This window comes from Periplaneta americana, chromosome 16 (genome assembly GCF_040183065.1).
Source record: "Periplaneta americana isolate PAMFEO1 chromosome 16, P.americana_PAMFEO1_priV1, whole genome shotgun sequence".
Lineage (NCBI taxonomy): Eukaryota > Metazoa > Arthropoda > Insecta > Blattodea > Blattidae > Periplaneta > Periplaneta americana.
Genome location: NC_091132.1, coordinates 12791525 through 12808533, shown reverse-complemented (window position 1 = coordinate 12808533; position 17009 = coordinate 12791525). Strand labels below are relative to the sequence as shown.

At 34.2% G+C, this 17009-nt stretch overlaps 1 protein-coding gene across 1 annotated transcript in view; it reads right to left on the bottom strand.

The window, feature by feature from the left end:
• Nucleotides 1–7112: 7112 nt before the first annotated feature.
• Swt1 (Swt1 RNA endoribonuclease) overlaps nucleotides 7113–17009 on the bottom strand; it is a 34203-nt gene continuing 24306 nt past the window's right edge. Inside the window, exons 12-14 of the mRNA XM_069814179.1 lie at nucleotides 15333–15473; nucleotides 12294–12446; nucleotides 7113–9613 (exon numbers count right to left, since the gene is read on the bottom strand). Coding sequence (XP_069670280.1) covers nucleotides 9520–9613; nucleotides 12294–12446; nucleotides 15333–15473 — 388 coding nt within the window. The 3' untranslated portion in view covers nucleotides 7113–9519. The remainder of the gene's footprint in view (nucleotides 9614–12293; nucleotides 12447–15332; nucleotides 15474–17009) is intronic.

The window sequence follows — 17009 nt, the reverse complement described above, 5'->3', positions numbered from 1 at the left end:
TGGTACAACATACAGCACATAGTAACATATAATTAAATGAGATCATAACTGTGCTGTAATTCTGAAATACAGTTGAACTTCGTTATAAAGACAGCTTTTATAAGACACCTCGTCCACAGCATCAGATATTCTGAGATATCAATTAATTAACGTGCTTTTTGCCTTATTTAAGGGGACACTCCACTAAAATTGACAACTTTTTTCCTAATTACTTTTTATTTTTTTCCAACCAAATTTTGAGAGCATGTTTACTATGTCAAGGACTAACAAAATCCAAATTTTGAACTCCCAAATGTTTTTAGCTTTTCTTTTTAAAAAATATTTTCAAGCCCAAGTTTTTAATACAAGATCTCAATTTTTAAGCTTTTTTTTAACAAGACATAGAGAAACATTTCAATGCATTTATTTTATGAAATATCTCATTTATTCACTTTCAATTTTTTTTTAAATTTTGAACGTTTTTTACTATAATTAATTAAAAAATATACTAATAAAATAAACTAGCAGCATTTCTTACAAAATAAATGCATAGAAACATACAGCTACCTCATAAATACTTGAAGTAAAAATTTCATCCAGACTGATTAATATTTGGCATCAAACAGTTGGTGTTGAATCAAGAAAAATAAACTTACAGAAGAATGGATTTGAAAGTAAAATTAATATTTATATAACACATACCTACTAAACTTCTCAACTACATTAATCTAGTAACTTCAGGAACCAACTTTAGAACAAAAAGTTATAAGATTTGTAATCATAAATTTGTAAAATAGAATTCTTTGATGAAAAAATAATTTTGACAGCTCCTTAAATGCCACACCCTCTTAATTTAAAAACATTTTAAAACATATTTGTAATCAGAATTGAACTAAATCCATTTGAGGTATGAAAATATACATTCTAAAGACGTGAAATAGCCAATAAAATTTTTTTTGGAATATTTCCATGATTTTCAGTGGAGTCTCTCCTTAATACGAAAGAGTGACAAAGAGTAAATTTAATGGGACAGTGAAATAACAATGGGGGGATTTGAAGGCATATTTCGAACACTATGAGAGATATCTATGAAAGAAGAAAGAGAAAAGTGTATTCAGTAAGACATATATTGGAAAATGTACTTTTTTACCCATAAATGTGCAGTTCCCTCTAAGTGGCTTAAGCAACGAAGAAGTGACAGCAGTCCTCTTCTTATAAGAATTAACATGTTCCATAAACTTAAATTTAGAATGTACTACAATTTAAATAAAATATACTGTAAATGACAGAATAAAATCTTAAGAACTGTATAATTCCCCATTTCTCTTGACTGATAGCAAAATACCTGCAGTATACACCTTGATTACAATACCAATAGTTTATAACAACACTATTTTTCATTAATGATCTTTGTATTTGTTAAATAAACTTTTTAACTTCATTGTGTTATTACTGAAAAACTGTATTTGTAATTTTATCTTAATGACGATACATTACTTCGAAACTAGTCATTAATAGTACATTATGCAACGAGCCTATAATGATAGTAATTAAGACGCGAGTATGTTTGTTTATGAAATGAGCGCAAGTTTCATGATTTTCATACGAGCATCTTAATTACCATCATGGGCAAGTTTTGATACGACTTTTTATGCTCGACCATATTTCTAGCTTGAAATTATTCATAAGTATTCATGTTATGGTTATCTAAGTGAGGAGCGGAACTGACCTTCTAAATTGTGAGATGTGCGCAGACGTGAAAGTATTGATTTTTTCCGAGGAACGAATGTCATTGACCTTGATATAATCTAGAGAATAACATGAACATTAATCTTGATATAACCTGGAAATTGATTTAGAATTGAAAAACAAGATGACAAATTGAATTTATTTGAATATTATTTACAATTAAAGCTAATTATTATAGTAACAGAACATAACCTTCTGCGACAGTATTGGAGTTCCAGCCTCCGTGACATTTCGCTAGTTGTCTTTCGATTGCATATCCGAGAATAATCGATACTTGCGCTTTTATAATGCTACAATGGTAATTTCTGATTGGCTGAACAACTGAACTGTAAGAATAGGTGTACTTTAATGAGGTGCATTAAAGGGCTCTTACCAGGTGTATAATTACTACATTTCAGCATGGTCGAGCATAAAATATATTTACGAACACAGTTTCAATAACAACACAGTGAAGTTAGAAAATTGTTTGACAAATATACAGATCATTAATGATATAAAAGTGTTGAAAGTGTGTAATCAAGAATGATTGAATATTGAAGACTATACAATTTTTCAGGTTCCTTGGATGACGTTGTAACCAAGTTCTACTGTACATTAAATTTAAGCTGGATTGCAATCCAATACTTTAAGCCAGATAACATCATAAACCACAGAACACTGACTGGAGTGTCCTGCACTACTGTAACAGTATGCCAACATTTCACTAGTAGTTTATAACTTTCCCTCTAACGATGTAATAAAATACAATGTTTGTGGAAATGCTAACCACTACTTCAAGCACATGACCTTTCTTTCGCTTTCATTTTAATTTTGAAAGCTAAATATGAATGAGATATTCCTTTATTTTCATAAAGAAAAATGAAAGGAAATATAATGAACACCGAAAGAAGGAAGGAAGGAAAGAAAGAAAGAAAGAAAGAAAGAAAGAAAGAAAGAAAGAAAGAAAGAAAGAAAGAAAGAAAGAGAGTAGAAAGAAAAAGAGCAGACAGAAAAAGAAACAAAAATATTAAATATAATAATACCTAAAAAAAACTAATTTCTATAACATTTCAGCTTTCTAAATGCAAGAAAATGTATGAAACAAAAATATCTTTGTCAACATAGACTTTTATTCTGTCCTGTTTCTTTGTAAAACTTGTTTTGCCTCGTATTTTTTGTTTATACTACTATTCTAACATATAAAAACACGTTCATATGATTAATTTTACCAATTTCTTATCATGAGTGAGTGACAGTTACATTTTTCATGTAATTTGTATATAAAAACTGCATAAATCATCCTGCAAGACCCCGACATACTAATTTGTTTAATATGACAATAATTACAGGGCTCTATGCATAACAAGGCAAGTTGACACACCTTGATTACAGGCTTACTGCTATAAAATCAATGTTAGTACACTTGCCTTGCTATTGCAGGAACGAACATATTTTTATTTTGTTCCTATGACACACATTCACTAGTTCTAGTTCTATGCTTAGAAACAGAGGTTCTCTAAAGTCTCATTAGTTGGCGCTAGTGTCCGTAGCTACAATAAACATCGATGTTCCAATGTGCCACGGCATACATAACAATTTGTTTACTTGATGCAACATGGAATCGGATGATTGGAGTGATTTGGAATATATTATTTTGGAGAACAAGAAAAGAAGCAAAGGCCGTAAAAGAAGTGGAAATCCATCACATTGGAAGAGAACTACCTCAAAAAAACTTCGAAATATGGGTAAGAAATATGTATCCAAGAATGGAACATGTGTATAATTTTTCGCTGTAAGAAAAATCCTAATATAAACAATAGCACGTGACTGAAGTGAGGCTTCATTGGCCGCTGTTTGGCACCATAGATTCTCAGTATGTGTTCCCGCCTACTGTTGTACATTCTGTTTCATGTTAAACATTTCCCGTTACTCGTCAAGTAGGTCTAACCTCACTACTATGCATTTGTTTGCTTAGGAAACATTTACTTTATAATTACTGTAATTAAATTATTTTTAAGTCTTATGTCTTCACAATGGACAGTTGAGGATACAGGAGCCATACTTCAGTACCACGTGCTTACGTGAATAACTACGAGCTCAAGTGACGCCAGCTTGTTACAAGAACAGACTACCTCGGTATTACTGTTGGTATTCATCCACGTTCATAGTACATAACAAATAAAAAAGTAGCTTTTCTTTTACATAGCGTTTTACATATGAGTAAAGTTAAATGTTTAATCGTATTTAACAACTAGAATTCAATATTTTATTTTCAAATAATACAAGATTGTGGTTTCGAAATACGAACTATATTTTCCTGCGTCATGTGAGTGTTTCGACTGGGAGCCAATCACGGGTATGACAGCAACGTGCTTATGTTTACATTAGGATTTTTCTTACAGTGAAAACAGTATAGATACAAAACAATTTGTTGATGTACATGTTTGCTGCAAAAAAAAAAAAATATGTCGCAGTAAAATATCTGATACCGCACAGGAGTTATCTGATACATTCTGGGCCTTGGGCAATTATCACAAACAGAATATATATCTCTCAGGGTTTATTGTCCACTCTCCTACAAAACTGCAAAGAGTAAGAGCAATACAACACAAGCAGTGCACATGGAACTACACTTTAAAGTGTATGGGGAATCACTTTAAGGTATGCAAAGTCTTCTTCTGCGAGGTATTTCAGATTACTAAGAAACATGTGGAAACTCTACAGACCAAAATAAAACGAGGGGAAAGTCTTCAAGATCAACGTGGGAACACAATAACAGACCAAATAAGATCCCCGAAGACGTGTTTGTTTTGATTCATGAACATTGTGCTAGTCTGCCACATGAAGAATCTCACTATGCCCATAAAAACACAAAACTGAAATATTTTGACAATCCTTCACTCAATCTTGTCAAGCTGCATGAACTTTTCTGTGATTACTACAGCAGCATAAGAGGAGTGACTGATGATCCAATGTCGTATAAAATATACTCAAATATACTCTGATGATGGTGCGTGAAGCAGTGAAACAGCTGTAAGCCGGACAAATATTACATATTTAACACAAGTAAGTCCACTAGTTCATCAATTAATTATACTCAAAGTATTTTAATAAACATGTGAATTTTTCATTTTGATTGCCACGAACAGATGTGTGCAATATATGCTATGAAAGTAATATCAAAGAAACCCAAACCCCAGATGCAGCTATACATAAAATATAATCAATCTTCTTAATGTATCCAGCTGTTTGCTGACAACATAACATCCACTGTAGTCTGTTCAGTTGTTGTTTTTCACGAGAAATGAGGGGTATTTTGATCGGTGTTCATTATAGATGCCTGTTGCTAGTAGCCAGAGGTGGGGTGTAGTCAATATATACTGCAGGGCTGTGTCTTCTGCAACTGGTACTGATGATTTTAATGTGTTCCAGATCTTTATCATGATTATTACACCACAGACAAGTAGGATTATCAGAAATGTGAAATGGGTGTAGGTACAATTGTGTGTGACAATGTGACCTGTTCTGGCCCTTGTTAAAAATGTTTGAACATGTCTGGGCAAGTTTTTGTACATTTCCAGGTCATTTGGTTTCTTTTGTACAGACTGTAAAATTTTTCCTTTGTCAGAAGAGAGCCAATTGTTGTTCCATAGGTTTGTAAAATTAGATTTTACTGAAGCAAAAGCATTGGATAGAGATATCACTTGAAGAGGTCTTGGTTGCAAATATGTTGCCTGTTTTGCAATATTATCGACTTTCTCGTTTCCAGGTATACCACAATGACTAGGTATCCATTGAAATGTTATTTCCTTTTGGAGTTCTTTTAATTTACTTAGTTGTTTCTGAATTGGAATAATTCTATGTGCATATAGGTTTGGTACATATTTGATTATATTAAATATAGCCCCCTTGGAGTCAGTAAGTATGCAAATAGATTTTTCAGAAATTTGAGTAACACACTGAAGAGCAGCATCAATAGCTAGCAATTCAGTGTCAAGACTGGAGGAGGGTGAACATGGTATGAAGTAACTTTCTTGATATTTTGGAATATAATACCCTGCTCCTGATGTCCCATTATTAGGATTTAGAGATTCATCTGTAATACATAAAATATAAAACACTGAAGGATGATCTACTAAAACCGAGTGAAGAAAATCTCATCTTTGAGTTCGACTATACACAGATCAAGTTACCTGTCACTGATTAGTTCTGTTAACAACTGTTGTAGTGTTTTGTATTCAATGTCCACGTTCATAATACTGACAGATCATACATGTTCCATTTTATAGAGGGAGAAGCAAAAAAGGGAGCAAACACAGTATGCAGTTTTTTTCTGTTGTTATATTTAAAGAACTCAAGTCTAGTATTCAAAAACTTGGTACTTTTCTCGGATGCTTGTAGTGGTCAGAACAGAAACTATACTGTTTTAAACACCGAAATAGTCCATGTGTTCCCTATTCGAGATTGTTCCTATTGTGTGTGCGATAGAAACTTTGGACTATACTCCCAGAAATTAAAAAAAAATATGAGCATCTTGAAGTTAAAACTGAATACGTCAATTTAAATCGAAGAAGTAAAACACTTGAGTTTATCATGGTGGAGGGGGCGGAAATATTCACCGATTTTGAAATGGCTGTAAAAGGAAAAATCTCAAAGGTAAAATGGTTTCTAAAGCAACAAAGCTAACTTACAAGACAAATAACACTGTCATTGTACATGAATGTTACAATGACATGATGATCAACATATACCTGTTAAGTGCAAAATAAACTTGCATGACATTCCTCAACAGAGACCTCCATATACGTTAAGATAAACAACGTGAGAAAACTCCGATACTTTAACAAAAAGAACCATTCATTCTATAACAGGATTCTTGGTTCAGATGGGAACGAGAGTTCAGATTCTGGTGGAGATGAATCTGATCTTTAATAATAAAATATTCATTTCTTGATTGTAGTAGTGACATTTTATTATTATTGAAAGCAAGAGAGGTTTGAACCTCATAAGCAGGGAAAGGAAGTTCATGCCCTAAAAACGTGAAGAATATTATGTATGCATTTATGCCATAAAAACACATAAATATACTACAAAATATGCATTATCAGTCTGAGATTATTTTAACAGAATAATAGTCTATGGATTTTGAAGTGCTTGCCTCATTGCTGAATGCTCCATTTATGCTGTTACAGTTCACAACTAAGCAGTGATGTATGTTTTCTGTTGTCATTCTTCGCCTGTTGTCTCTCAGCATAGCTTTGTAGCGCGAAAAACTTCGTTCTACGTCACAAGAAGTAAGAAGGGCTTGCACAAAAGCTGCGAACTGTTCTATAGAAAATTTTGTTGGTTCTTGGGTGTTCTTCCATCGAGAATATCTTGAATTTCTTTAAGTTGATAATAGCCAGGGTTTTTGGAAAGAATATTTGCTGTTTTCTCGTTCACTTTATCTCCTACATTTCCTTGGAACGAGAAAACAGCAAATATTCTTTCCAAAAACCCTGGCTATTATCAACTTAAAGAAATTCAAGATATTCTCGATGGAAAAACGCCCCAGAACCAACAAAATTTTCTATAGAACAGCTCACAGCTTTTGTGCAAGCCCTTCTTACTTCTTGTGACTTAGAACGAAGTTTTTCGCACTACAAAGCTATGTTGAGAGACAATAAGTGAAGAATGACAACAGAAAACATACGTCACTGGCTGCAAAAGAGTATCTGTCGGATACAGGGGGGAGAGCCATTAATTCTTCCCATTGAAGGCTTTAAGGAACCAACCTGGACAAATACCCAATGTCCCATCCCTACCTTCCCGTGGTGCAGCTGTTAGTAAGCATAATTTTACGAGCTGAACTAAAGGGAGGGGCTACTCATCCATTAGCATTGGTCAGCTTGATGAGTTAATGACTGAATTTGGTATAATTTTCCTCTATTCAATACCTAATTCCCTCTATACCCTTTCCTATCCAGTCCTCTGACTGAACTCTTACTTTCTTCGACCCCAACAGCATTAGAGCATTCGAGGCCTAGGGGTTCATTTCCCTTTCCTTCCTCCTCTTTCTACTTTTCTGTTCCGTGTGCTGACCTGCTATGGCACTAAAATCGTCGTCCAGTGGCTTAAGGAGGGAAAGCTGGTGATCAACAAGATCTCCCAGCTAGGTCCAATGGACCCGTCAACCAACAGCAGGTGTGGTCCTCCAGGCATTCTGGGGGTTGTGTGTGAATGAAGTAGCCACCAAAACGTTAAAATATGGTGTTCACTTAAATCGGCTACAACTTGCCATTTTTCACTCCGATATGAAATGAGTACCATTAAGGTAAAATTATCCGGAGGTAAAATAGTCCCCCAATCGGATCTCCGGGCGGGGACTACTTTAATAGTACAGACTCATTTTTCTCAAAATCTGTGCTTCATTGGCTGGTCATGATAATATCTTTGAAAATATTGGAGTGTAAGAGGTCAAATGACTTTATTGTTAAATGCCTGGCATTAGAAAACAACAACATTTCCTGGAACTGATGTTAAACTGGATATTGTTCTATCGAAATCTGCTAAAGACTGCAGTAGAGGAATACCAATTGCTAACTTGAGAGGCTCCCTATGAGGGCGTCATCGTTACATTCAAATTTCATAAACATAAATTAGTCGTGTTTACGAGGTTACACACTTTTAAAAATGAGGGAAAGACAAACATACATAATATGCAGTTTCCCTGCATAAATGTTAAAATATTATGCTTTTATAAATAAAGGCAAAATATACACTTTTATGCACAATAAAAGTAATATCATTGTATTCAGAAATTTATGGTTCATGTAGATAATCTTCCAGCATATTCACACAACAATAGAGAACAAATATGCAAATGCATGAACTTCCTTTCCCTACTCATAAGTGACACCGAATAAACCATCACTCATGAAGCAATTAAGCCAGGAGATAATAGGGTAGGGTGGCCAGTTCCTTTCCCCTTTCATTATATACATTGCGACTAGTAACATATTACACTAACCAGACTTCAGATGCATACAAACAATTGTTCTTCCTCTGATAAATCGTCAAGTGAGATATACTGCCTGATAAAAGAAAGATCATACTCTTAAAATTTAATTTTCAACTTTAAATAAAATATCAAACTTATTTAAAATACGAAAAATACTTGTGTAAAGATTAGTTATACACAGATGTTTTTATATGTTAGGTACCGGTATAAACAGTTTTCCAAGTCAGCCTGAATGTGTCACTATGTATTTAAGAAGAAAAACATGTTGACAGTAATGGCACAAAGCTGTTCCAGGGTGAAGTTGACTATGCTAATGCGAAATTTTAGGTAACAATGTTGTCACTTATTTGTCCTCACTCTGACCAACGAGTATGTAATGTCCTAACATGAGAAGAAGAAAAAACCTATTACCAGTGAAGTCAGATTTAGCTAAGATAAAGGTCGGAAATATTAAATAAAGTGAAAATAATATAGTGAACTTAAAAAACTATATCTGTACTTTTTTATTATTAGTTTAGTTTAAGATTTTTTTTTTTTTTTTAAATTTCAGGTTCATAATAGAAAAATTAATCAGAACAACTGTCTTCCAATAAATCAAACAAACTACTCAGAACTTTAAATAATCACGTACTTTGTATAGTGGTTTGCATTTCCACACAAATACAGACAAATTTGTACCATTAAAAAAATATTCACGATATGATTCATCATGATTTACTCAAGATATAAAACTATATACAATTTAGACAATGTAATATACCCACCCAATTAATTTAGGAATATATTACATTTCACAACTCCTTTACAAGGAATTAGGCCATACCAGACTGTACAAGACGGTTGATTGCTGTATCCAAAATAGCTTGAATTTCTTTAAACATAGTCCCAGCTTTTATCAGCATTTGTCTGTAAACAAAAAGAAATAATCAAGTACTGTATAACAAAGATGACATACTATACCTTCTCAATATAAGTTTTGTGTGTTTTATAATAATGCAATTCCTTAATAATGTTGCTATACAGTTTATTTTATTTAAAAATAAAAAATAGAGACATATATACATATACATATAGTAGAACCCCCTTTTAACGAATTTCTGAGGGATTACTTGTTTTTGATTAAATAGGAGTTTTCCTTGAAAGGGGGTTTACATAAAATGGGAAGGAAAATAGCTAATACTAAAGTGTGTTATATACCAAACATTATAATCATTTAATTAGACCTACAAATATTATTTACAATACATTTCATTATAATATTTTCTAACACTTCTAACTCTTCAATTATTTGTCATACTGAGGAGTTGGTAAACCATGCTTTTTTGCTGTATGCAATAATGTTATTTACGAATTATCTTCGACATCCATTATTATTTTCATTTTTTTGTCCAATAGTTTATTTCTTCCATTTAGTCGCCATTATAACAATGCAAAAAAAAAAAAAAAAAAAAAAAAAAAAAACTCGGAAACAGGATCCACACTTGCGAGAACAAAGCAAGGCAACCACTCTGTGAAAGCAACTGAAAGCAACGATGAAAGAGTAATGGAACAGAGAAAAATTCTCTCCGGCACCGGGATTTGAACCCGGGTTTTCAGCTCTACGTGCTGATGCTTTATCCACTATATAACTCAAAGCAAGACCATAAAGAAAACACCTCTGAGTGGCACTGCACTACTATCGACTGAGATGTGTTACTGAATACGCTGATACTATTAATTATTGAAAGTCGAATTTCTGTTAATTCAGTCACAGATTTAAAACTGTTATAGGCCTGAACAAGACTCGTTCTGTAGGCACGTTTTACGATCGCGATTTCTCGCGAATTTTGCTCGTTTTTCCTATGTTTTGTGAATTTGACAAATTTTTTGCATTAAACGAGACTTTTTTTTTTACGAATATTGCTAAAGAGTACGTTCATTGCTCACAAAATTCCGTTGTTTTATTTTCGACAATGAAACATTCAAAATACATACGAAAATGGAATTGTCTTTCATGTTTTATTACGTGGAAAGCATGGCTGCTCAGCTGTGAAGAATGAAAATCTGTGTGTTGTGCATATGCAGCGCTTAGGTTCATTATACACTAGCACAATATGAAATATGTAAAAAGATTTACCACATTTTCAGCAAGACTATGCAACGAAGACTAAGGAATAACGAATTTTTATAATTCGGCAGCCAAACAGTATCTCATAGTGTGCAAATGAACATAGGCCTAATGTTTTTGATATTCACATAACACTTTTCTCCATCTAAGTCGACGGCAATTCGGAAGGCGGTAGTCTGCTAGCGTTTGCATCAAGAGAGACAGATAGAGAGAGCAAGGCAGCGTACAACATTGCCACATTGTACTTCACGCGCACGTGCAATACAAATAGCGCAGAAGAGAATTTAAATTATTAAAAGATAATAATGACCTTAGCCGTCGATTACTGCAAGCATGACACCAAACAAACCCCCTTTCCTTCACAATATTCTTTGCACGGTTCTCAATCGCACTTCTGCAGTCGTTTCTTGCGCACTGGCAACGTTGCAGCCAGCATCAAGATGGTCAGCAGCATTCTGCTCCTCAACGTTTTTAAAATAATTATACTCCTTAAACACTATTTTCCGCGCCTGCCTCTGCAATACTTGTCTTTTTATAGTCTCTTCTTCCATTTATTTATCTTACACATACACAGTAAATGTTAGTTTTATTTATTTATTTTTTATTTTTATCCAATGCCACCAGGTTGTCTTTTCGACATTTCTGGTCTTCTCTCCTGGCCGTGGCTTAGTTGTAACCCACTTCTGAGGTTGGGGCGCCTGGAAGGCGGAGTTACATTACCCCGATGATGTGATAGGATGATTATGATAATGTGGTGCCAGGAGAGGTCTTAAATCTAAACTTAACCTAAATTCCAGACCATGGACGAACACAGGAATAATCCCCTTTAAAGAAAAATTCCTGTGCTCTAACCGGGAATCGAACCCGGGACCTCATGAACTATAGCCAGAAGCTCTGACCACTAGACCATGAGGCTGGTCTAGTTTTACTTATTCAATGTATTGAAACACTCACATGTGAACAGACGAACTCGGGAAGTACTTGTTATAGACTGATTCTGATTGGTTCTACTGTACAAGCTTGTGACGTCACATACCAGAAATGCTACAGTGCACATAGCAGCTAACCGCCTTCCGAAATGCCATCTAGTATAGTATGTAATCGGCCAATTATTAATACCGGGGAAGTCTGTAGGGAAATGAGTGTTTTACTACAAACTTTTTTAAAAGGACTTCCATTTCTAAATTCTAAACTTTTTCTTCACGATTTACATGTTGAAATACAGACTTTTTCATAATTTACATATTTAAATAACGACTTTTTTCACAAATTACATTAGTTTCATTTACAGACTTTGATGTATTTTATTCACCGTTTTACAATGTTCCTACTCATAACACAGACATAGGCTTAAGACTCATTAGTGAATGAACACTGTTGAAATAATCATGCACAGTTTCTCACTTACCAGTTTTGTTAATTTTTGTATAATATAACGAGGTAATCATAATTATAAAAGCTATAGCGTAACTGAGTTACCTTGTATTAGGTACTGTGCAGAACTTTAAAACAAGTTCAGGTGTAAATGTCTCATCCACTTCGTTTGATCTCAGCAAGTTCGTCAGAGTGGTGTACAAGCTTCTTATTGCTTCGTTGTTCACATCCAGGTTGCTTACAGGAAACTGCTCTATCCTGTTTACCAGCAAAAATTTTAGTGTGACAAAATGCATTTATGCACTTAAAATTATTAAAATATGAATTATAAAATAAATTATATGCAGTAAAAACAATTTGTTCAGATATTTTTCGTAAGCTTGCTATTCGACCCTTTACCTGCGCACTTAAACCTTCATACTGTACAATACCCCACCATATTGTTATCTCTTATTTGACTCTTTACCTGCACGCTTAAAGCCTACATACAGTTACAATACCTCACCCTCTTGCTAACCCTCTCTCTCAAACAACATTCCTCACTTGTCCATAAGAGAATTCTGGAAATTTTTGCTGGTCAGTTTGTTGTCCTTAATGTACTGAAGTCTCTGTGAGTGTGATTACAATGAGTGTTAAACGAAAAGCGCTTTCTGTGTCAGAAAAATTGGAAATCTTACGAAAGTACGATGAAAACAGTACTCTTAATCAGAAACAACTGTCTGATTCATTAGGAATCCCATCATCGACATTGTTGTTGTTAGTCAACTGTTCGAAGACAGGTCTGAACCTCAAAAGTGATACCAAGAAGGCACCACTTCTGAGGCAACTAGGCCAGGAGATAATGGGGTAGGATGACCAGTTCCTTTCCCTCTCCATTGCATATATCGCCGAAGAGTTACATATTACACTAGTCAACTTCAGATGTATACAAACAATTGTTCTTCCTCCGACACATACTGTCAAGTGAGATGTACTGCCTGATAATAGAAGTACACTACCAGTCAAAAGTTTTCGATCAGCTATGAAAACAACTATATACTTTATTTCAATGTACAAACACATCGGAAAAACTAAATAGACCAACAAAATAAATATTTTCTCTCTCTAGCATTATGATATGATAGAATATTCAAAACGAAATCCCTGTTTTAACCACAAATCCATAGTTGTGATAGGTGATCGAAAACTTTTCACTGGTAGTGTACATATCAGCCAGAATATTAATCAGAGGATTCATCGACATTAAGGATGATAATAGAAAATCGCGACTCAATCACTGCAGCTGCTGCGTCGAGAGGATGTAAGCGCAGAAAAATGAAGTGTGGTAAACATGAGGTCTTGGAGAACACACACACGGCAAACAACTATAAATGACATTTTTCGAAAGAATTAAGTACAGTACATATTATTGTAAATATCTTTGATGTACAGTACAGTAACTACATAATGGAGTAATACTGTATTACTTTTCATGAATCATGTATTTCAATAAAGAAAAATGCTAATAGATACTGCATATAAGTCAAAATTAGTATACCCGCCCCTAATACGCAGTCCCTTGATCAACATCTTATTGGGGATTTACTGTAGTTAAAAAAACGCAGATATCGCATCTACAGACTAAAGCATATAATTCCACACAAATCAGCATTACAGTGTTGGACTCATCTCAAAGGTCTTGGACAGAGAACATCACAGGGGATTGTAGTGCAACTGATAAGAGGTGTTGACAGGCTAAATGTCTGACCATTCAGTTACCACAGAGGTTAATACATGTACGGTGATTCGTTAATGCTTTTATTAAGCTTGAACTGTGGACGTTATCGGTTCAGAAGCTGGTGAATAAGGACATAGTTTCAGGTAACAGTTGACACATTCCCTTTGCATTCTTCACAGGGCCAGTGAGGTGAGTCCAGTATAATAGCACTAAAATATAAACGGATCATATATACTTCATTAATCAGACTCATCTGGCAATATGGCTGTTCAATTTGGAGTTCTGCTTCTCACAGCCAAATTAAGAGAATACAAACCATCCAAAATCGCTGTCTTAAATTAATAACAGGAACACCCTGGTATGTGCAAAACACCACACTGCATTCTGGTTTAGGATTTCCGGAGGTGAACACAATTCTTCGCAACCACTACACTTCTTTTGATCATCATGAAAATCCTTTAATCTGACAAATTCCAGGAAATCACCAATCTGCTCCATCATTTCGAAGATTGAAAATGAAAAGACATCCCGATTCAATATTGTGAGACTATTGTAAAATTGTTTTAATGTCGGGACCATCATACGATGGCTCTTCAGATACAAGTTCAATGTGTTTTTTTCCTTTTTTTTTTATTATTATTATTATATAAGCTCAATTATAATGTATATTTTATACAATAAAGTTTTCTTGGATTAAAAAAAAAAACATCTCTGCATATTAAGTTACACTGTAGGCAGTGAGTTTATGCCAGTGAGGTGAATGCAGCTAGAGACAATTTTATTATTAGTGAATTCTTGATGTAAAATGTATTTTCTCATGATATGCACATAGATGTTCACATAAATTAAGTAATAAAATAAAACACAGATTTACCCAGTTTTTAACAGTAAGCCATACCTTATGTATTACAATATATGGCAACATTCATCAGCACAAGGTCTTTTTTTATTTAATGGAGGTCGCGATATAAGGTATCCAACAACTTGATGTCAATTTGCAGTATATTCCCACCTACACAACACTCTACCTGTCATAACACTGTTAAAATTCAGCATGTTGAGGGCTTCTATTTATACAGTAAATCTGCAAAGCCACATTTCTCAGCTCTGCTTTTTCATTCAGCAAGCTAACTATAATTGGTTAAAAATTCAATGTCTTCAGATTTAATGCCAAGAAATGTAATGAAATTTAGACGGAAACAACAGATGCCACACTGTATGAAGTTAAGCACGTCAACACAGTTTATGACGTAAGCTACATATTCTTGTCATAGTCTAGTGAAGTGCAACTACATTTTTCACAGCTCCATCAAAAGAAGCAACTACATAGTGGAGAAAATCAGTGGGATATAATTGGCTAATATATGGCAAATGGAGTAATTTCCAAGACCAGCCATTAGAAATCAAACTATTAGGCAATATCTTACCTCAAGATGGCTTTTGTTAATGCATGAACCCTGGGATACACATCTGGTAGATTATCTCGTACAAAATCTACTGTGGGCATTGGATCAGGTCGAACATAGGTGAAGTTATGTTTCATATTAAGAATATCGCAAGTGATTGCACTGTAACATAAAAACACAACAATCAGTGAACAAACTATTATATATATTTTTCAATCATACAACACAAGGAACAATAGCTACATGGAGTCAATAGAATAGGTATTTTCAGGGCTGAAATGCTGTGGTCTACTACCATTTAATTTTCTGGAATGAGAGGTCGTGGTCTACTGCTGATGTTGCTATGATGGGGAATCAGGTGATATATTTCCTGCATCTTCATTTAGTTTGGCTCTATGGAGAGTGACAATTATCGGAAGATTTATTTCACTTGATTGTTGTTGTTGTTTTCTAATGCCAGGCGTTTGACAATAAAGTCATTTGACCTCTTGCACTCCAATATTTTTCAAAGATATTATCATGGCCAGCCACTGAAGCACAGATTTTGAGGTGTTCCGAATCCATTTCTTGGTTTGAGTTGCACAATGGGCAGTTAGGGGACTGATATATTCCAATTCTATGCAGGTGTTTGGCCAAACAATCATGGCCTGTTGCCAATCTAAATGCAGCTACAGACGATTTTCGTGGTAAATCGGGAATTAACTGTGGATTTTGATGTAGAAAGTTCCATTTTTTCCCTTGAGATTGTGTTATCAAATTTTGTTTGTTGAAGTCTAAGTATGTAGATTTAATAAATCTTTTCACAGAGTAATACGTAGATTTAGTAACAGGTCTGTAAGTAGCAGTGCTGCCCTTCTTTGCTAAAGCATCCGCATTCTCGTTTCCCAGGATTCCACAATGGGATGGTATCCATTGGAATACAATTCTTTTATTGAGTGTTATTAATTGAGAGAGCATTTTATTTATTTCTGCTGTTTGAGATGAAGGTGTGTGTTTATTCTATTGATAGAATAGCTGCTTTGGAGTCTGACAATATAACTGCATTCCTAAATTTATTGATGTGGCATAGAAGATTCCTGAGACTTTCACTTATTGCAATGATTTCTCCATCAAAACTTGTTCCATATCCAAGAGATCTATAAAGTGAGAAGAGACAGCACGTAACACCTGCACCGGCACCTTGTTCTCTGGAGATCAAGGATCCGTCAGTGTATAAATGAAGCCAGTTTTGTGGAGGGTACCTAATATTAATTGTCTCTAAAGACAATTGTTTTAGTATTTCAGTGTTTACTTCTGATTTTAGTATTTCTTCTGTTAAATTTAGATTATATTCTATATTTAATAGAGTTACAGGGTTTGGTTTAATTTGTAGGTTTTCTTTTAAATTTGGAATATTGATTTTCTGTTTTAATTCTTGAACAATAGATATGAAACTTTTTTGAGTTTTCAATCTACAGAGAGGACTGTATGATTGTTTATATGAGGGTTGAGGCATAAGTCATGGCAACTATTCTTTTTTTCAAAGGTAAGGATTGGTATCACAAAATGTCATATGTCGCATCATGGAAGCCATGCAGTCATAGTGTGTGTCCACAACAGAAAGTAATGTTAAATCAGTTGTCAGTGTAGCATTCGCAGAGGCAATATCTTTAAATTTACCACTTGAACTCGCCTGTTTGAAGGGGTTTTGGACGAGTC